The following is a 22327-nucleotide window of genomic DNA, read 5'->3' as shown; positions in this document are numbered from 1 at the left end:
ATGAAACAAAAACTTGCTTACTGGATCAATACAGAAACTATGTTCCCCACATTCCTTTCGTCTTGTTTTTTTTTATTGCTGCCAGAGTACATCCATTTGCAACGTCATTCCCTTCCTCCCCAAGTTTTTATATTAGGGTTAGAATCGACAAGGAAAACATCAATGGTCTCGTGTATTCACAGTGACATGTGCCGGAGCCTCACGAGTCTCTGATAACCAAAAAAATGCACTCTTTTGAAGGAAACAGCTGATTCCATTTCTGAGACAACACACAGCAATAGGCACATGTGTACTCTCACGAAGTCCCCTGGTACTATGCAATCCTTGAGCTTTGCAAGAATTTTGTTCTTGCTGAAGCACACACAATCCATTTTTACAAGATATAAATTGAAAAACCTCAAATCAATTTAGAGATAGGAGTACTGAGCATATGCATTTGACAGGCTCTCATTTTCCTAAACTTTAACAACTCGTAGAACAGAAAAAAAAACCGAGTCAATATAACAAGTTATCTTGCTACAACCTTTGGCATCAAAAATACCAATGAGCAAGATAAGATTTTGCTGTTGTATATTTTCAATTCCCAGTAAAAGGAGGTGTGCTTTATCAAGTACACAGGCCTTGATGTGAAATAGTTGTTCGTTAAGTGCCCTTGCTGTTGTATATAAAGGTCAGTGGAATACTTGTAAGGGCTCGTTTCTTTTGTTAGACATAATATGAATGAAAACTAATAGACAAAAGTAATCTTGTAATTAAATTTAGCACAACTTGGAGATCCCTTGAAACACTCGCACATTCACACACTCTTCCACACATGAAACACACACTTCTTGTGTGGAAGTGTATGTGAATGTTTCGAGGAACTTCCAAGTTGCACTAAATTTACTTAAAATGTGATGAATTACGAACTATTTTAATAAACATTGATATTTTCATCCACTTTAATTTTTCACATATGCATTACAGTTACCACTAACAACGTCCCCTTAATTAGCATTATTGTCACTCCTCATTCTCACTGTTTTATGAAGGTAACAACAAATTTATTATCTTTAGCATAATGTTAATGTGCAGCCAGTTCACATGACTATATATAGCATAATGGTAATGTACCAACAGTTCACGTGTCAATATAACTGGAATTTCATAGGTGCTGGTAAACAATTTAGACACCACCACAAATTTCAATTTCATTATTTGTCAGCAAAGTATTACTGTCGATGAACAGATTTCAATGCAAAAAGTTAAGCAGGTAGACGAAATGTGCGGACATCATGTCCAGCATCACGTACATTGTTCTTGATAAAATTGCAAGTGGCATGGGCAGTACATAATCAGAACAGCACTCATACGTTATGCACTCATACATCACTAAGCACTGAAAAGGCATATGTCACCTTTGGAAGTGTGATACTAGTCTGTCCGACTTTTTCTTTTGTAGTTGTGTTTCCTCTAGCATTTGAAATGTTGTCCTCTCCATATTGCAAGTCTTGCAGCTTCAGATTGTGCTGTTCATAATTATAACAACATCCACGACTTTACCACCATTTAAAGCTCCTCCTACGAAAAAGTTAATGCCACAAGGGAGCAACGCCCACACCACACCAGCAATTTAATAGCACAAAGGCCCCAAATTCCATAATTGCAATGATTCTGATTCTTGCAAAGTGACCATATTTACCACTGCTACGCACCAACATGATTATATGTGAAGGAGCTACTCAGATGTTCTCAGGACCAAAATAAAGTTTTAATCAATCAATCAATCAGATGTTTTGAGCAGCAACCTACATATTCCAAACAAAAAAAATGCAAGTTAAATAGACAATTCAAGGAGAACTTCGCCTTCATTATTTCTTCATGGGAGTAGATGTAAACCCACCATAACTCAAGACTTTAGCCATATAGGGTAGAGCCGTAATGACCTAACAAGGATGAATGATCCTCAACCTGAGGAAAGCTGCAAAGAGTGCTTTATGTGCTTGGAAAAAAAACTGCAATTTTGAAAGAGGCGATGTCTGCTGCCCTACAAGGTGCATGCCACTGAATGACATTAGCACAGGAAATTTGTGTCAAGGAATGATGCCTCCAGAAACTATGAGGTACAGGTATTAGTGTATGAATGCCCACACAGTTATAGCGATGCCACTGAACGGTCTCTATTTTCAGGTGCATTTCTATATGGCTGGACAGCCTTCAATGTATAGAAACTACAGCACCTTGTATATATGAATGATGTATTAGAGACAAGACAATAACTACAATGTCGTGTGGCAGTGTCAATGCAACTCCTATGATGTGAATTTTAAAATATATACACACAAAAGGAAGGGTAACTAACAGACTTGCTTGAAGAATAAAAGGAGTGAGGTGCTCCACAACATCTTAGTTAATATGGCATGTATTTTTCCACAATCCTCTGATCGATACTTTGACTCATTCAGTGGGTTATCAATATAGATCATCGTATCATCAATCAAGGTCATAGCCAATGTGACCGATGCAACAGCAGTACAACAGTAGAGTTCTTAATAAGGGTACAGTAAGCCTTATTATGACAAACTACTGAGATGCTAACATCTTTTTGTGGGCATTAATTAATGCATTTGTCATAGCTGAACTTATAAACCATAATTATGAAAGTTAGGAAGAAAGTTGAAAATCCGAGTACAACAAGGATACAGACTGTGATTAATAATGGCAACAGTATTATCTTTATAAACAGCCACTTTTGTGACTTTCAGGATGTCGCGTTGGCTGGCTCGGGAAGTGGTAGTGTATCGTGTGCATTCCAACAGCATTCACATTCCAGGTACGTACAAAACTCTATAAACTACGTTCATTTGGGGTGAGGATGGAACATGCAAATAAGGCCTTTTCTGAGACATCACTGTTTATTTGCAGCAATAAATATTTTGAAGACACTGTAAACAGCTAATTAGCATCTGAGATTTAATTACACAAATTGCATACTGTAACACAAGCACCGACAGAATAGCAGATGAACAAAATCAACCAGAAAAATTTATATGACAGAAACGCATGCTGCATCTTGATGCTGTTACGTAAAACTACAAGGACCCGACAAAAATTCATCACATACCAAAGAACTTATAAAAAAGAAAAATAAACTCGCGTTAAGCTCACCAGGATGCAACTTTGTTACATTCAGAGATAAAATCAATAAATAATACACTGAAAAAATAATATTTATGCATTGTTCAACAGTGAGGAAATAGATACACTGTAGCAATTGTTTAATATATGAAAGTGACAGAAATTACAAAAAAGAGAAGAAAGCAGAAATGTGATATCCTTATACTATACACCGAAAAGGGGTAATTCCCTCCCTGCTTTGTGCCTCTTTTATTTAAGCCACCGAACTTTTCCTCTCCATAGAGCACATGATACTTCTAACAATCACAGGAAAATATAACATGTATATTATATGAGAATAAACAAGAGCCTATGAAGGGCTGTCTATTATGTAAGCATCACAGTGTTGTTACTTATATATTAAAGGTTCTGAGTACTAAAATACATTTGCCGTTCGAAAAAAAATGAAGAAGGCGATTTAGCTGAATTGAAACGCGAACATGCTTGTGGCAGTATACCAGTTTTGACAATTATCTGGTCAGCCAAGCGAGCTCAAACTGATCTTCAAGGAGCACTGACACAAAATTTCGAAGGTGAGATAACGAGTGAGATAATTTTATCTAGAGACATACACAACACCTACGAAATTGCAAGGGTAAATATAGCCTAGAGAATATTTAAAATCAATTTCAAAGTGCATGCTGTGCAAGGTGCAGAGCCCCACGCGATGCGGACATCGCTGTGGGGGTAGTGTAAACAACACGACGGCAAGAGTTACTGTTGGTTGTTTGCTTGGCATGCAAAGACTGCACTTAAGCTACCAGCAACTTCCTGCTCCGTGCGAGCAGCTTTGCGTGTGCTAGCTGTGGTGGCTGTCAGTGCACCACCCACTCGCGCCTGAGGCACCTACGTCACAGTTTTGCATGGTCATGTGGCTAGCCATGTTTACCGTGATACCGAAACAGCTCCTGCCCAGCTCGGTGTTCTTTGAAACCGAAGCTGCAACTGGGCGCTCTAAAGACGTCTCTACATACCAGCCGTTAACTCAAGGTTTCCAGCCTTGATTAGTGGGTCACAAGCTACCTATTGCAACAAGTAAACAAGGTGTAAAATTTCTGTGTCAGTGCTCCTTTCACACCAGGAAACAGTCCACCATCTTCATGTTGCATATCTGCACCAGCGTCTAAATAAGTAAAAGTTGTCGCTGCAAATAATTAGGCTTTTAGTAGCATGGCTACACCACACAGCTGCTCATTTGACAAGGCTCGTGTAACACCGGGAATACATGAACAACCTAGATCACTTTATTGAGAAGAATCTCCACAGGGAAATTGGAACAGAAAGATGATAAGTGATAGTACAACGCAAAAGTTAATAACATGAAAGTAGTGGCAGAAGCTTTGGTTTATGAACAAGATGTTGATACGTTTACGTCAAAGCACAGTGAATAGTAAACTTTTTAGTAAACTTTTTAAACTTTTAAATCACATGTCTCAGAACTCAGTCGGCCCCAGGCCGTGGCAGAGGCCGCGTTCGGCCGCCGTGCATTTCCACAAAGTGCACAAGAGACCGCGGGATCTCGCCCGCATGATAACTGAGTCCGTACTTCGCCACGGCACGTGCAGCCAAGCAGCGCAGAGTCACCTGGGTCTGAGTGCGCAGAATCACCTCTGCAACACCCGTTGTTGCCGATTCTGCCGCTGTCTCTCCACGTGCGTTAGTTGCATCCGCATGCACTCCTGCCTCAATCAAGGCTACAATGATAGAGTGCAATGTGAGAAAGTCACTGATTGGCTTTTGGTACGTGACGATGGCATGCAGGGGTGTGTTGCGCCTCGCATCAACTGCGTTCGGATCAGCGCCGCAACGGAGGAGCAGCCGAGTTGTGTCAGTGCATGGGAAGTGGCAGATGTTCTTAGTATGAAAATCGTCCACGGGTGTGTCGGCACTCACGCACAGGTGAAGCAGCGTGCACCCCTCTCTAGTAACCCTGTTAGAACACAAGATAACGATACTTAGAATGTAAAAAACGAATAGGCTTAACATCATTTTGATGGTGCTACCGACTTATACATAAAGTAAAGGTTAGATCAAGCATAGCAACTGTTTCATTGAGCAAAATAAACGATCAGGCAGATTTACCCAGGAAAAAAGATGAAACACCTAAAAAGGGAGAAACACACATCAGTGCCGCGTTTGTCTGTTCATGTGTTTGTCCCTTCTTAAGTGTTTCGTCTTTCTTCATTAATAAATCTGTTTTAAGCATAAGCCAACTCTTCCAAGCAGCAGTTTTAAACAAAAAAGCTTATGGTATTTTGAACACACGGGAGTGTGACTCACAATCTAGAAGAGATAAATATACATAAATCTAGCATAAAAAAGACAAGCAAAGTTTGATCGCCACACTAAAAGTTTCTAAACTTGCAATACACTACTTCACAATATGCTGGGCCAGCAACTAGCCCAGCAGTCCAAAATGTATGATGAAGCGATTACTGCACGCTGGTGAGGTGTAAACATGTTGCTGCAAGAATTTTGCGAATAAGCACTGCAATAAGGAGCTTACGCTTACAAGTATAGAACAACCAGCTTTGGCTTGTTTCAGTTTTTTGCCCCGCCCTTCTCGGCACCGGAAAAGGTGCATAGCCTGTTCTTGTGACTACCCACTTCAGCAACTCAGCAAAACGTCAGCGCTTATGTCGTTGGTGCACAGTCAACCACCAAGTAAGGCTTTCTCTGTGTGCTGCTTGTGACAAAGCCACGCTAGGGTTACCATAGTAGCACGGTGAAGAAGTGCAGTAAATGCACGACCGAAACTGCATCATTGCAGGATGCACCATTTCATAGTGCAACGCACCTATCGAGGACGTCTGGGCTGCTACCACGGGCAACGTTAAGTGACTTTGCGGAGGGAAAGGACTGGACAAGCGCTGGAGAGGAGCGTGGCAATTGTTTTTCGAAATGGAGCATCAGTTGTTACAGAGCTGTGATATTCATGAAATGAGACTGCTGTGGCTTTCTGCACAAATTAGCGAGCTTGTTTGGGAATGTGAAAAACAAGTCGAGGGCTGTTTACTGGCTTTTTAAAGACTTTTTTTTTTAATATGAGGTAGATTACAATCCTCAGTGAAGAGGAACATTAACCATTCAAGTTCTGACATTAAAAAGCTTGCAATATTTTTTTTTCAGTTATTTCTTCTATAGATACTCACCGGCCCAACTTCACGAGGCGGTAGATGAGCCTCATGAGCTCGTGCTCCTGACTGGCCGAAGAGTAGCGGAGCTTGCCCACTACCACCAACAGGTACAGGGAAGTCAGCATATTGGCATCATTGTCCTCATCGGAACCCGACTCCAGTTCGTGAATGGAAGCCGACAAAATCTGGGCAACTGCACCTGGTGGCACTTCAACTCCAATGTGCAGCATCTGGCTGAAAACCTGGATGGGGTTTGAACACACACCGGTAAGCTTCTGGCAAAGATTAGAGAGCCTTCATGTGCATGCCGCCTCTGTTTCTTTAGGGTGGTGTCAGCCTTTGACCCACCACTAGCCGCCGCCCACCAAAACACAATGTTGCCGGTCCAGGTTCCCATGGCAATGGGGCAACGATAGTGCCATGTTGGTTCCGGCAAGTTGCCGCGTTGCTCCACCGTATGCACCAGCTGCAAGTTAGCACGGGTGTGCAAGCTGTGGTATGCGCTGCGTTTCACTAAACCACTGTAGACCCAGCTTCTGCTATGACACCATCCTTGCGCTAAGTGCATCTGCAAGAATTTTGGAGTGAAAAGGCCAGAGTGCTGCGTTCCGCAATGCAAAACCATCTTGACATGGGGCGTAAGAATGCTCCACTTCCTGACTTTCTCTAGCTGACGGAAACGCAAGTGAAGCGAGATTGCTGGGAGCCGACTACTTTTTCCCATATTTGTGAGATGAGTATCATTGTATTGCGAGTGGATTGAGTATATCCGCGCATATTTCATGAAATGATCGACTTAGTCACAAGACGAAAACCAGTCTGCCCAAAGTAAACGGGACGACTTGCACACTAAAAAAAAATAGATGCGGCTTCATTTGGCTGCGCGGGTTATGTTAGTGAAAGCAGATTAATTTGGGTATGCTTGTTTATAACGTAATCGAAGTGCAGTTCATTGATCGAACAATACAGCTAGTCAAACATGTCATGTTGCGTGTATTCACTACCCGCGTTTCATCGGTTTCCAAAGCCTTTGCCGCATTCGTCGCGAGAAACACCAGGCCCGTTTACTACCAACAGACGCTCACGTTCGCAACTTCCTTTGCTGGCAGATGTGCCAGTTTTCGCTTTCATTTCGATCGCTGAGGAACACCATTTGAAGAGGTAGACAGACGAGCCGACGAACGCGTTCCCTGTAGACTCTTGTAGTCTTGCACAACTGCAACATGACTAAATTTTGCATAGCTTTTCATGGGGTATTCATTCTTCGCTTCAAGTACATGCGAAAATACACACAGAAACTCGCTCAACGATGCCCAAAAAAGCTTTCGCTTTAATAATATAGACTGTGACCAGTTTATTGTTCATGTCTGCCTGACTGTCTGTACTGAACGCTTCAGTATGTGTACACTAAGGAAGCCGGTTGTTGACCTATGACTCAAATATGCCCTAAAAGAGATTGGTGCTGCATCGAAATTTTTGTAGTCTTTTTGTTTCATAACAGGCTACAAAGAAGATTTGTTATCAAGAACTGCGTGGACACAAGCTCCTAGCAAAAAAGGCAGGATGGTTTGAAGAAGGTAAGGGCAGATGCGATTCCGATGCTGTTTGCAATAAAATAGGACCTGGAAAAACTTGGTTTGCCAACCCTTGTTGCTCCCCTGTCCTTTTCTCCAACATAATTTACAGGCTTGGTGGGAGGAGGGGGGCTGGTGTATCAGTGCTCAACTAGTTCCTGCAATGCTAACCACTTGTAAGGATTTTAAGCAGTCCATTGTACAGATTCATTTGCAGAAAGTAAACTTCCTGCAGGAAATTATACCACGGACAAAAGCACTATTTAGCGCACGAGAAGCAGGTTATCCGAATTATGCGGCGTGCAGAGAACATCGCGAGCTGCGCAGTTGTTTGATCCGCCTTCCCCGTCGTTATAGGTATCGTCTTATGATGCAGCATGGCTTCGAGCCCTGCGCTAGGGCGCCTTTGGGGTGCCTACAGAGATAAAGTGACTTTTGCTTCAGGGATTGAATTCTGTTCACAGTGACATCGAAGTTTTGCCCCTCGCAAATATAAGCTCCCTAAAATCATCACTCTACCAATGTGGCGGGTGTACCAGCTGCGAGAAACGAACTGTTTTCACGGTATTTCATGGTTTTCCTGTTCTACAAAACGGCAGCTAACTTCAGAGAACAACCCTCTAACTTTCAGAACTTGAGATATAAAAAAAAAACACCCCGTCCTCGTTGAAACTCATGCTACCTTCAATGTAGACGAGCTACTGCTGATAACCAACATGGCGGTCCGTCAAGTATGGTAGCCATTATAGCCTGTAGTAAGCAGAGATGATCGAACTTGTCACCACCCTAAAAAACGGAGGCAGCGCGCTCATGAAGGCTCCTTAGCAAAAATAGTCAATCACATATGGTGGAAAGTCCTGTGAGCACAATGAGGAATTGTCAGGTGAGGTTACAGAAGATAACGAAACACACAAAAAAATAAAAAAAGAAAGACATCAGTTCACAAATACGGAGGAAAAGTGCTATCTCAAGACTGAAAATTGGTGTAGTGAAAAGGGAACAAAAGACAAGCAATGACAAAGCTAAATTCTTTCGTTAAGCATCAAAAAAAATAAAAACAGCTAGCCCAAGTTTAAACACTGCTAACTCAACCAAACAGATTTTTTGTTTTGTAATTTTAATTCTGGGGTCTTATATGACAAAGCTACGTGATTATATGACAAAGCTACGTGTCAATTCAATTAAATTGAATTGAATTATAAGGCACACTGTTATGGAGGACTCGGGTTTAAATTTGATCACTTGGAGTTTTACAACGTGCCACTAAAAGAATGCAGGTTGTTTTCAAATTCGTCTTCATTGGAATGTGGCCGTCGTTCACATCCCCGAGCTCACTAGTGCAATACATTAAGAACTGTGATACCCCGAAAAGTAACTAAAAAATTATTGCAGATAAGAACTAATATTATTCACAACTGACATGTAAAAACACTTCACAGGTGAGTCCAGTCAAATTCTTTGGTAACTGTGCAAGACAAAAAACAAGCCCAAAATTTGGAAGAAGCAACTAGACAAGAGTGGATCCATGCCATGTCCCATTGCTCAACCAACTTGCCCAAATATCGGCTCAGGTACAGCCGCCTATTTTTTCAACCTGAATGTGCGAGCGTTGCCAACACAGTCGTTAAGCTCAGTATAACAGAGAGTTGCGGCGAAATGAACAAGAATGCACGCATGCAGTAAACAGTCTGTGCAGCTGTCTTCTGCTAGGCTGTTCTGGGAACTGAAACAGGGACGCCAGGAACCAGCGCTTATTCACTCGCATGTCAACACTCACACGTTCTGGATTAAAAAAAAAAAAGGTGGATGAACGTTGGAAAGCTTGCAATGCTTCCATGTGAAGTTCTTAAGTTCAAGCTGCACTTATAGAAAGTAAAAGAGATCTGTATTAATGCAATCCTACCTCTGGGTCCACAAAAATATAATGCTCAGCACTTTGTCTTATGTGCTTACACTGAGTGCAGCTCATATTTCATCATGAGGTATTTTTAACAGTTTTCACAAAGATGTTGAAGACAGTTCACACTGCAATGGAAATGATACAAAGACAATATATACTACAGGTGCCTTGCCTACACAAGTCAGTTGCACTGATCGCATGTTTTCCAAACACTGGAATTGCATGTTGCCAGCAATTATGATGGAAAAAGTGTAATTTTCTTAAGTAACAAAACAATAACACAAGCAGTCGTAGTAGCAGTGAGACACGCTTCATTCTATGCTTAGCCGAGAAGTTAATGTACGACACTAGTGTTCCTCTTTCGCTGCTGAAGTGCACATGTAGTTCGAGCTTATTATGGATAGAACAGGCAAGTAGTACACATCCAAACACAAGATTAATATGTGCAATGAACTGTGAAATGCAACCATGCTGTTAAATGTTAGCATGACCCAGCATTCTTAACTGAAAGAGCAATTTACATTCACTGCTCTTATACTGAAGCAGCATTTGGTATAAGGGGACTCCTCTACTTACTTGGGCAAATCGCAATAGGTCCTTGCGCAGAGGAAGTCTGGCAGCTGATCTCAGTCGAAGAGCGTGCAGCCATAGTTGCAAGCAGCGATCAAATGCTGCACTGTCAGCAAACACTGCACCCCTGCAAATTGTGAGCAAAGAAGAGCTAGAGGCCTACTATCAGCAACTAATGACAGCTAGATATATACGAACCCACACACTTGCGAAAACGGGCGTGGTTGAGCAACTGTGATTCCGAAGTAAATTTCTCATATAATCCAGCATTCTGCTCCTCAGATTACAAGGTCAATTATCTAAAGCTGACCTTCTGGAGAAAAACTATTGATTCTAGAGGTATCCCGGTGCCATTACTCCTCTTACGTTGTTTGCATTACACGAATTCTGGCAACAATGCTTTATCTTCAGATGTTCATCACCCCCCCCCCCACACACACACACACACACACACACACACACACAGCATGAGATTATGTAAGAGATGCCTCATGACACTCAATTTAGGGTGCCTTTATGAAACTTCATAGATACTACAGAGAGTAAGGAAAACAGTCCACGAAAAATCACACTTGAAGCACAAAGCAACAATACTTAGAAAACAAAATCGAGACATTTCACTTAATACAGCCCATTTTGTACAAAAAAATGCCTATCCGTATATATTCCAGCCATGCCTACTGGTACTTTCCCTTTTAACATACACATATATTTCCCAAGTGTAACATCCTCATGCAATGCCTTACCTGTAGCCTATGAAGTACACTAAATAAATAACGAAAGCATTACGTAGAAGAAATAGAGCAGCATTTAAGTACAGAATGTGTCAAACAGAAAATGCTGACACTACTAAGAACACAAAGAGAGGAAAACTAGTAAGAATCTGTTACCATATTATCAGTAAAAAACCCACAACAATGGGAAAAGATAAACCATTAGCACACTTTGTGCAGGTCCCAACTGGAACAAACAAGGCAATTTCCTGCACCCTGTAGCTAGGAGGTTACGGCTACATTGCATCCTGTTTGCGCACCCATTCACCAGAAAGGAAGGACATGGCTGGATGATCAGTTCATGCACACCTTTCATTTGCATGAACCATTGATGTTTGTTTGCCACCGGAGCGGCAGTCATGCATTTTGCACCCATAGCTTTCACTGGCCTGGCACACGTGTTATGGAAATAGCATTGTGTCAGCAATGCACTGGAAAGCACTCGCAGTACGATGTACGAGTGCACATAAAACGTCTATTATATTTGATAGAAAGAACCTAATAAAGCCAAGAAACGCAGAGGTTTAGTAATTATGAGACAAATGGGAAATAATTCAAGTGGACAAAACAACTACTTGCCATTGCTAGGAGCCAAACCTACAATTTTCAAACAACTTTTGAATGCGGCAGGTACAATGCTTCATTAATTTCTTTTAACTCCACTGACCTAGGATAACACAGAATAAATATACAACACTAACTTATGAGCACGTTGTCCAAAACTTGACGGTCATGACCCATGCTAGCACAGTGTCAAACTATGCGTATTTAAATGTTTAGGACACAACGATGACAATGTACAGAGAAACACACACACACACACACATGGAGCACCTGAACCTCATTGCGTCTGAAGTCGTTATGCCTCACACTTTTAAATATGCTGAACAGACATGTCCGATAAGCTATTCTTACAAACTAACAGTGCCGGTGGTGCATGTTACCTCTTTCACCACGAATATTATATTTCTTGCTCAATAGTTGGTATACATGAGAAAAGGTACCCAAAACTTACTGCTATGTCAGTGTAATAACGAATCTAAGAATTTAGAATTGACAGCTGCCTGGCTTTCTCTGCCTCATGGTCTAATAAACCTCTCAAATTCATTAAAACAGACAGCTTTAGCATTGTTTGCTTTGTCCATTGTTTAATATTTATCAGGCAAGCTGTGCCAATAAATATTTGGAAGTAACCTGTGTGCAAAAGGCCAAGTTTCTTCTGCCTCAGGGGTGATAACACATGCAAATTCACCAAAAAACCACTCAATGCCAGCTTCAACATTTAAATGACCAAGTGCCATAAGCCGTGAAAAGACCAAAACCCTCATTTCCACAGAAAAACTGGTTCGAGGAATGCAAACGATATTGCACATAGAAGCAGATGGTAGTGCATCATTTCCTTGTCCAGGTTGACATTTGTGCCACATACTATTGATCCTAGAGAGCTTGCTTTGCTCTCCTCTTCGTAGTAGCAAAACCGAAAGTACCCATACTGCTCACTCATGATGCATTATAGGCTTCTAGAATGTTTCTCACTGCTTCACCATTAGTGAGCTTAAATGGGCCCTGCAACACCTTTTTGACAGCCTTATTTAACACCAGAACACGTGTAGTTATGATTACTGATACGAATGCGACAAGAATTAACAAAATTATTGCACGGAAAGGGAAGCTATAAGTCCTCAAAAGTTCAAATCTCGGGCAGATGGTGACGAGAAACATTTTTTATCGCATTACACTCGCCTGCTGACGTCAAAGTCTGCTTCCAATCATGGCGCGCGTTTCGTAAAAACATAGCAAAAAGGTCACCTCATGGTAGCCTTTACACAATACCTCGCTACCGCTCTTTTTGATGGCGTCGTTAGCATGGTTATTACGAACCACGTGCGTCGGGTAGCAGATGCTACCACGGTCACACTGTGTGAGATACACACATACTCTTTGGCGGTGTCACTTCTCGGCTTGCTTGCAAGACGCGTTCTATGACAATGCCGGAGCCCACCTCCTGTTGCATTTTTGGCACGCTAAAAATGTGCCATGCGTTTCCACCTTCTGTTGCTGGCGTACCATAGCCTCGTTCGCAGGCTAAGTGTTGCGTTCATTCTGAAAACACATCATTTAGGAACAGGAATAATTTTTTTCTGAGAAGTGTAAAAAGGGTTTTGCTGTTTTAGGTGTTCACTCGTATGGCCTAGCTACCACCATATGAATATTGCATGCTATTTTTAGCATACAGCCAATAAAAAGCCAATGGTTCTTGTCTTCACGTCACATGACCCCACATCACTTCCCATAACGAAAATAGCCGACGTACGTCGTCGTAGTCGGAAATCAAGGCAGCTTGTCCCTTGGATTAAAATTATAATAGGGTCGATTTCGGCGTTGCCATTTGCACAACGATATCAGCCCGTTCCACAGCACCAGAACTAATGAAAAATACATTCTCAAACAGTGTCGTAGGGCCCCACACTCTGGACTTCAGCCTTCAGGTTGCAAACATCGTTGCTAAGGCCCATTGTGTCCTTGGTTTTGTGTCTAGAGTCTCTAAACTAGGTGGCCCCACTACATTCTCCCTTCTGTACACTCAGGTTGTGTAGCCTATATTTGAATAAGGCTGCACTGTATGGTCACCCAACTAGCAGCACCTCAACGGCTGGATCAAAAGTGTACAAAGAAGGGCCTAGTGCACACTTCACACATGTTCGATAAAGTCCCCTGCGGCAAACTTTGCTGCCTGCCTGAAGATGCCAAAGTGGTGTCCTCTGTCGTCTACTCTACGGCTCCCTGACGGCCACCCTCTTATCGTGGGTAGTACGTGTGAATAAGCGGTCAGGTCAGCCGGAGCTTCTCCACAGACAAACAAAGCACCACAGTTCCTCTACTGTCCCAGCGACCGAGCATGAGTTACTCACTATTGCCATGAGTGCTCAGGTACCCAACCTAGGATATGCACGTAACTGTTATCGCATAATGTCCCTTCCCAAAGCATGTTTGTTAACAAGTACTGCGCGGCAAAACGAGCCAAGGACAGAGGTAGTTAGAAGGAGACTGGCAAAAGAAGGTCGCGTAGGTGTACTATCGATGTCAAATGAAATCCGAACAGCGGAGCGCGTGTTTCAAGCATTAGAAACAGTATAGTGTTGGCCGCCCATGTCATCACCATTGACAGGCGTGCACATCCGGTTTGGCAGCACTGCGCGATCCCCCCAGAGTGCGTTATATTCTTTTCTGCCCTAGTTTTCGTATGGTGATAATGGTGGCCATCGTGGACGCGCCAAGCACTTTTGATTGTATCACTCCTTGCTTCCTTGCTTCTATTCCTTACTTTTACTTCAGGGTCGCAGTGCAATCAGTGTCTTGGCAAAATAAAACAAAAAGAAAATATAATCTGTTTGCGGTTGATTTTCAAATGATCGTCGTACCTCGTTCGCCAGCGCTGCTTCACCTGCACTCTTTTTTCAGAGAACGACCGGAAAAACTGGAAATGCCAAGCGTTTCTTCGGAAGAGAGGGCGCAGATTGTTTCGCTTTACCGGCACAAAATGAAACAGCGTGAAATTGCCAGCATTGTGAATCGAGTTTTGTCTACTGTAAATAGAATTTGCCAGGCATTCCGTGATTATGAACTCTGTGATGACAAACCATGCTACAATACTCGCCTTCAGCTCCAGTAGTTTAACCTCTGTATTTTTTGTCGTTTTCAGATACCACTACCATACCTGGAACACAAGCAGAAATACTGCACTTCAGGGGGATCGTGCTGAGCTGCCACACCGGATGTGGGGGCCCGTCTGTGTCAATGACTGGTGGTCGGCGCGCACTATGCCATTGATAAGGCTTGTGCCACGCGCTCCGCTGTTCGCGTTTCATCTGATGCCGATAGTACATGTGATGCACAAACAGAATATTTCGATGACATTACTGAGAAGGCCATTGGGAACCTAGACAGCTAAGCAAACTCCACGTCGTCACACCTGTAGACAACGTGATGGGGCAGCTCCGGGTTGTGCGGTCCCAGGATGCGCTCGCGGATCACCAGGGACTCCATGTGCAGGGCGTGCGGGTCGTCCCTGATGCTGTACAGCTCGTCAAGCGTAGCGCACTCGACGCGCGAGTCGTACGCGGCCACAACTGGGCCGCGCTCTTTGAGAAGTCGGGGCTCGCGCTCCCGCTCCCTCATGGCCAGCTCGAGGTAGCGGAAGGCTCGCTCCAGGCTGTAGTTGTCCTTGTCGTTTGCGAACGAAGCGCCTAGCAGTTCGAGTGCGTCGACCTCCTCTCGGCGCGTGCACCACGGCTGCTTGACGAGATACTCCACCACCTCGGCCTTCGTGCGCTCTGCGGCGGCGAGCAAAGGCGTCATGCCGATACCGTTGGCCAGAATACGGGCGCCGCCTTCCAAAAGCTCGCGCACTATGTCCAGGTGCCCGTGCTCGGCAGCAAATTGTAGCGCTGTCGCACCGCATAGCGCCTGCGTGTTGGTGTCCGCACCGCGCGACAGCAAATAGCGCACGACGTCCAAGTGACCCTTGTAGGCGGCGATCATGAGACAAGTGTTGTTGTACTTATTGGGAATGTGGATGTCGGCGCCGTGTTCCACGAGGAAGCGAACGATGTCCAGCCTCCCGTCGAAGCTGGCCGCTCGCAACGGCGTCGATATCGTGCGCGTCGGGTGATTCACGTCAGCACCGCGCAGCACGAGTAAGCGGACGATGTCCAGGTGGCCTGCACCGGCCGCGCACCACAACGGAGTTGCGCCTTCGATGACGTATCCGTCGAATTGGACAGTGCCTTCCTGTTCCAGTCCCACCGCGCAATCAAAGTTTTCGAGCAACGTTTGCACCACCCGCCGATGTCCGTTGCGAGCTGCGATGAGCAGAGGTGTGCATTTTTGTTCCTTGTCCGCCACCAGAGAGCTTAGGTAATCACGATAATCGCATTTCGGTACGCTGGCTAGCAGGGCGAACAGAGTCACTGGGAGACCCTCGCGAGCGGCACAGTAGATCTTGGAGCGCAGAGTCTCCTTCGATTGGTCATCCATCGTTGTTTGCGGCAAACTAGGCTGCCGGTACCGCTGTGCTATCATATGCTGTTTCGAAACGGCACTTAACAATGCTGATTAGGCATTATTTCACGGACGGCAACCCATGTTCCGACAGACCGAACTATTCTATGATCGCGTATGTGACTCTGACGTAATCAAAAAAAAAAAAGGGGGGGGGGTGTAGCGCAAGGGGGGAGAAGAGCAGCATGCGACCGACGCGCCACTACAGGACTCGGCCACGGTGGTAGGTGTTTTGTGGTGGTACACTGTAACACGACCTCCAATCTATAGAGGAGGTCGTGCACTGTAACGGTGGAATCGACCAATTACTCGGCATACATACTAATAAATGACGTTCCAGCTATAGAAATGTTTACTTTATCAACGTTTGCTCACGCACATCTTTCAAGCACGTTAGTGTAAACACTCAGAATAAAGATTTTATTATTGCTAGCACAATTATTACTAAGTAACATTACTTTAACTACCTGTTGGTAGCGCTTCTATTGGTTGCGCGACATGCTATCAAGCAAAGCGTTTTGCGCGCGCGCTGTTTAAATGTAGCGCCAGCACCGATTTACGGAATATACTCGTATATTTATACGCCAGGGCCTTACAATGTGTTAGAAATGCACGTGCCCTGAGGTAGCTAGTGAATGAAGACGACGACGTGGACACAGAGACTCACGTGCATTTCGCCAGTGTGGCGTTTGTAGCCCGTGTGGCTTCAGCGTTTTTATTGAGCGTTTAGTAAATTGTTCTTCTATTACAAAGTCTCGTGTGCTTCTAGAACACCGCGAAGACTACGAATGTTGAAAGAACTCAGTGTGCAAGAGTGCACCAGGGGCGCAGCCATAGACAGCAATTTAGTGCCCTTGTGCTACGATATTTAGAAAGGTGTGTACTTGTGTATATTCTGACACCTCACCGAATATATGCGTGCCCTTATTAACAAAGTAAGGAAAGCCCTAGGAGAAATGTAAAGAGGCAAAGCCGCTGGTGAAGATAAGGTAACAACGGACTTGCTAAAATATGGCGGAGAAATTGTGTTAGAAAAACTGGCCACCTTATATACGAAGTGTGTCTTGACGGGAAGGGTACCTGGTTCATGAAAGAACGCCGAGATCATTCCAATTAATAAGAGAGAAGACGTCAAGGGCTTGAAAAATTGAAGGCCGATCAGCTCACAATTCATTCTCCACAAACTGTTTACAAAAAGAATAGCTAATAAAATTATGGAGACATTAGGGCTCAATCAACCAAAGCACCAAGCAGGATTTCGTACAGTCTGCTCCTATATAGTATGATAGTATTCATACTATCAATCAGGTAATAGAGAAATGCACAGAATACAAACAGCCCCTATACATTCCTTTTATAGATTACGAGAAGGCGTTTGACTCAGTTGAGACATCAGCAGTAATGCAGGCACTACGGAATCAGGCCATCAACGAACCCTACATAAACATATTGGAAGAAATCTACAGTGGATCCACAGCCACCATAGTCCTTCATGATGAAAGCGACAAAACCCCAATAAGTTTAAGAAGGGTGTAAGGCAGGGAGACACGATCTCTCGAATGCTATTCACTGCATGTTTACAGTAAGTTCTCAGAGCCCTAGATTGGGAAGAGTTAGGGATAAGAGTTAAGAGAGTATCTTAATGGAGAGCGCGTAGACAGGATAACCGCCGGTCATTAAGGGTTCCCACTAACTGGATTCCCAGAGAAGGCAAGCAAGTTGGGGGAGACAGAAAGTTAGATGGGCAGGTGAGATTAAGAGTGGGTATAAAATGGCAGCAGCAAGCATAGGACCGAGTTGACTCGCGGAACATGGGAGAGGCCTTTGTCCTGCAGTGGACATAGTCAGGCTGATGATGATGATGATGATGGTCTGAGTAACCTGCGATTCGCTGAGGACATTGCCTTGACGAGCGACTGAGGGGACGAATTGCAGCTGATGATTACCGAACTGGTCATGGAAAGAAGAAGAGTAGGTCTTATATGCACAAAACCAAAGTAATGTGCTACAGTCTCGGCAGAAAACAGTACTTTGGGATAGATGGAGAGACGCTGGATGTTGTAAAGGAATATGTATACTTAGACAGGTAGTAATCGCGGAGCCTAACCATGAGAGTGAAATAACTAGAAGAATAAGGATGGGTTAGATCACCTTCGGCAAGCATTCTCTAATCATGAATAGTAATCTGCCACTTACCCTCAAGAAAAAGGTATATAACAACTGCATTTTGCCAGTGCTTACTTAAGGAGCAGAAACCTGGAGGCTTACGAGGAGGATTCAGCTTAAACTGAAGACAACGCAGTGAGCGATAGAAAGAGCAACGATAGGTGTAACGACAAGAAAAGAGCAGAGTGGGTATGGGAACAAACTGGGGTTAACGATATCATCATTGAAATCAAGAAGAAATGGACATGAGCCAGGCACGTAGTACGTAGGCAGGATAACTGCTGATCATTAAGGGTAACTGACTGGATTCCCAAAGAAGATAAACACATGAAGAAGAGACTGAAAGTTAGGTGGGACGATGGCATTAAAAAGCTCGCAGGTATAACATGGCAGTAGAAAGCACAAGACCGGGTTGATTGGCAGATCATGGGAGCACCTGTGCATATAAATCGGAAAGCAAGCTTCTAACCCACTTCTCCCATGCCCATGGCTAGTAGGGACAACAGTAAGCAACCAAATACAGTGCAGACCACTTATAACGTAACCGCTTATAGTGCAGAACCGCTTACAATGCGGTATTTTAACACTTTTATTTACCATCCTATAGAACCCCATGTATGCGCATACCGCTTATTGTGCAGGCCCCCAAGATGAAAGACCGGTTATAATGCGGTTGCCGGACATTGTTTGTGACAAACGCGGTAGGGAGTGCAGTTCTGAGAGGAGACGCGCCGGTTGCGTCTCTGGGGAGCGTACAACGAGGTCGTTACTGAGGAGGAGGGGAGATGGAGTGAAAGAACGAAGGGCGGAGGGAAGAAAAAGATAACGAAGTAAGACCGCGGGACGCTGTGCGGGCTCGCCGAGTACGGTTGCCTCAGTGACCGATAAGCCTCTGCACCGGCGCCGACGCGGCTACAGCGTACTACGTCGCTAGTGTGGCTCAGGACGCGCGCCGCTCAACGTGGCACGTGCGATCTCGTCCTTATCAATTGCATGCGCGATGCGCCCAACAGTTTCCTGTCGGGAAAGACGTCGTCGTTATCGAGCTTGTAACAAATATCGCGTTTGCTTTCTCGTCCGTAAATTGAAAACGTGTTACGGTTTTATGACGCGAGCTTTCCCTTTCGCTGCCGTGCGCTGTCGTTTGTAAGCTCGGAGAGTTGTCGTTGCTGATCTCCCGGGCGCGAACTTCGTATCACGCACGTTGTTCTAGGTTCACTGCTAGTGCGATATTTTTCACGCCGAATCTTCATGTTTTTGACAAACCTTCCGCGACAAACATGCCAAACGGCGAGCTAGGCCTAATCGGCATTGGTTGCGCTTCGATCGGTAGCGGTCGGGTGAATCTAACTTCCGCGACAAACAACATGCCAAACGGCGAGCTAGGCCTAATCGGCATTGGTTGCGCTTCGATCGGTAGCGGTCGGGTGAATCTAACTTCCGCGACAAACAACATGCCAAACGTCGAGCTAGGCCTAATCGGCATTGGTTGCGCTTCGATCGGTAGCGGTCGGGTGAATCTAACTTCCGCGACAAACAACATGCCAAACGGCGAGCTAGGCCTAATCGGCATTGGTTGCGCTTCGATCGGTAGCGGTCGGGTGAATCTAGTTGCGGTTAGGTACCAAATCAACGAAACTCTTTGCGGTGGCCGCACTTGACGGGAAAGGTACATGTCGTTAATGAAAACGAGGGCGGCACATGTAGAGCTCAAATAGTGGTTCGCGATGCGATGTCTTAGGTCGGGTGCGCGCCCGTGAAATCGAATGGTTGGAGTCTTTCAAGGCGTGAAATTCTGGACGTTATTCGACATAGTTTTTGTGTAATGTGCATAATCGAGGCGGTTTCGTAGTCTGCTAATTTCCGCGATGGTGCTTTCGTTAGTTAGACACCCACCCTCCTCATTTCGCGTTCATTTCATTGGCAAAGCGTGTCCCATTTTTTCAACATTCCGAAATTTAAATGTTAGCAAACACGCATCGCATGTTCCTATTCTCGTACACGCGAAGCTGCATGCTAAATACGTTTTCCGCAAGTGCAGCCCTTGAAAAAGTTTGTTTTGGTTATAGTGCAATACTGCTTATAGTGCGGATATTCGCGACTTGCTTTATAAGCGGTCTATACTGTATAATAGAATATAATTTCTAATTCACTGTTCGAGACATGAATACAATGCATACTACAAACAGCTACTAAATGGGACCTTGTTCTTTCGTATCTATCTTGATGTTTTGCAACATTGGACTACAGTGAACTCCCATTAAGACGAACTTTGTTAAGATGAATTCTTGCTTCAGACGAACAACATGGGAGTGCTTGTTTGACTTCCCATAGACTTAATGCTAACAAAAATCTGCTTAAGACTAACCACGTAACAAGCCTCTTCTGTTAAGACAAACTATCGCAGTGACTAACAATGGTGGGGGTTATGCGCAATGAACATGATGGGGCATTCAGGCGAACAAGAGAAAGCAAAATGGAAAAAATGGCTCACAGTAAGTCAAAAGCAAACTGCGACGTGGAGGGAGAAAGCAGGATAAGTTGAAATGAAAGGCCAGTGTATAAAGCCGGTCTCTCCGTCACCCCTAGCCTGTAGGTGTAGAATGGTCCAGCTTTATGAGCTAAGAAAGCAACGAGGAGCGTTCCTTTTATATTCTCATGTTCTTCAGTTCCCCAACTGGAGTACAGTGGAGAACAAAAGAGCTTGGCTAGAGGGGAAAATGCAAGCGAGGGGGAGGGGTTAAAAAAAGCCAAATGAAAGTGATAACCGGAACAAAGATAGTCTCTGAATTATAATTGCATGAAACCAAAACCATGAGTGCGGCGCTAGCATTCCAACCGCAGGAGTTTGATTCCTTGTCACCACCATCCCACAATGGCGCCTGAGCACATATTGTGGTTCGTTTGCATTGTTTTGCATAGGGCCTGTGCGTCTCATATCTGTTACCAGTGAAATGCAGCCAATTGCGACGTGCCATTTTCATCATGAAAGTGCATGACAAAAGAAGGTCATTTTGCGCACTAAATATAGCTGTGTCATGTCTTTTTTGTGTGCCCGAGGCTTGTGATCGTGAGTAGCGTAAACGGAGATGATCAGCTGCACGTCGTTCAGGAAAAGTTACTGCTGGTAGTAAAAAAGAAAATATCCGAACCTCGAATAAAGGCCTGCACACTTTCATAAGCAACTTGGCGTATGTTGGCTTTGTCAAGGTAGCGGTATGCAATGGAAGCATTTCCAAAAGTGATAGCCAAGTCAGCAAAACAGCCTCTCAGAAGGTGAACAGCCAGAATAAATTTTTCCATTCTTTGAAAAAAAGTTGTGCTTGTCTCTACTTTTTATCTTTTCGTAATTGTCAAAATAAGGTCGTGCTACAGTTTTATCATTAAAATGTAGCAGCCATTTATTCATGAGCATATTTACTATAAACTCACGAAATCGAGTACTCGTTAGATTAGTCTAAATACTCTATTGAAAGCAGTTTTTCTAATCAAGTCAAGAGAAATGAACACTTTTTCTCATTCCTTTCATCCCCACGGTTAATATCCTCCATCCAGTGTTTTTAAGAATCATATTCGGGCATACTTGGCATGTTAGCATTAGTTTTTGGGGGGCACTTCTGACAAGTTGAGCTCCTGATAAGAAAAAAATTCTCATGGCCCCTTGAATTTCTTAAATGGAGCCTACTGTATTATTGCTATCTTGTACCAAATATGAATAGGTAGTCCTTACAGTTCCAATTTACAAGCTTTCAGGAGACCTGAAGGTTCTGCTTTGAAATCACCGAAGTACTAACATAAAACGATCCCCTTCAACCAAACAGACACAATAAAAGCAATTTTTTAGAAACCGGCATATTTGTTTTGCAATGAAATAATTTTGGCATTTGAGCAGCCATTAAAAAGGAAAAGTGCAAGTTCTTGCTATCATGATTTGTAAATTTATAGCAATCTTTTGCTCATGAAGCACAAGTTAAATTGGGAAATGCTTAG

The 22327-nt window shown here is 43.9% G+C and overlaps 2 protein-coding genes across 2 annotated transcripts; one reads left to right on the top strand and one right to left on the bottom strand.

Annotated features, from left to right (window-relative positions):
• Nucleotides 1-4278: 4278 nt before the first annotated feature.
• Fem-1 (protein fem-1 homolog B) lies at nt 4279-16305 on the bottom strand. The gene is made up of 4 exons (XM_037435916.2): nt 15084-16305; nt 10344-10464; nt 6309-6535; nt 4279-5086 (listed from the first exon to the last, which is right to left on the bottom strand). Exons 1-4 carry the CDS (start codon nt 16190-16192, stop codon nt 4597-4599), a joined length of 1947 nt encoding a protein of 648 aa, XP_037291813.2. The 5' UTR covers nt 16193-16305; the 3' UTR covers nt 4279-4596.
• LOC142771306 (uncharacterized) lies at nt 13540-14873 on the top strand. Its single transcript, XM_075872785.1, has 3 exons — nt 13540-13688; nt 13855-14041; nt 14814-14873. The coding sequence occupies exons 1-3, from the start codon at nt 13540-13542 to the stop codon at nt 14871-14873; spliced, it is 396 nt and encodes a 131-aa protein (XP_075728900.1).
• Nucleotides 16306-22327: the final 6022 nt, after the last annotated feature.

This window comes from Rhipicephalus microplus, chromosome 1 (assembly GCF_043290135.1).
Source record: "Rhipicephalus microplus isolate Deutch F79 chromosome 1, USDA_Rmic, whole genome shotgun sequence".
NCBI classification, from domain to species: domain Eukaryota; kingdom Metazoa; phylum Arthropoda; class Arachnida; order Ixodida; family Ixodidae; genus Rhipicephalus; species Rhipicephalus microplus.
The sequence above is the reverse complement of the archived record's forward strand: the minus strand, read 5'-3'. Positions and strand labels throughout refer to the sequence as shown.

What these genes read in the sequence shown, in the direction of transcription:
- LOC142771306 (XM_075872785.1), top strand. Translation starts at nt 13,540, where the DNA reads ATGAAAAATACATTCTCAAACAGTGTCGTAGGGCCCCACACTCTGGAC. An exon ending in CCCACTACATTCTCCCTTCT is followed by an intron (nt 13,689 to 13,854) that starts GTACACTCAGGT and finishes GCCTGCCTGAAG; the next exon opens with ATGCCAAAGTGGTGTCCTCT. An exon ending in CTATTGCCATGAGTGCTCAG is followed by an intron (nt 14,042 to 14,813) that starts GTACCCAACCTA and finishes TGTCGTTTTCAG; the next exon opens with ATACCACTACCATACCTGGA.
- Fem-1 (XM_037435916.2), bottom strand. Translation starts at nt 16,192, where the DNA reads ATGATAGCACAGCGGTACCGGCAGCCTAGTTTGCCGCAAACAACGATG. An exon ending in ACCTATTGCGATTTGCCCAA is followed by an intron (nt 6,536 to 10,343) that starts GTAAGTAGAGGA and finishes AACCCCATCCAG; the next exon opens with GTTTTCAGCCAGATGCTGCA. An exon ending in CGCCTCGTGAAGTTGGGCCG is followed by an intron (nt 5,087 to 6,308) that starts GTGAGTATCTAT and finishes GTGTTCTAACAG; the next exon opens with GGTTACTAGAGAGGGGTGCA.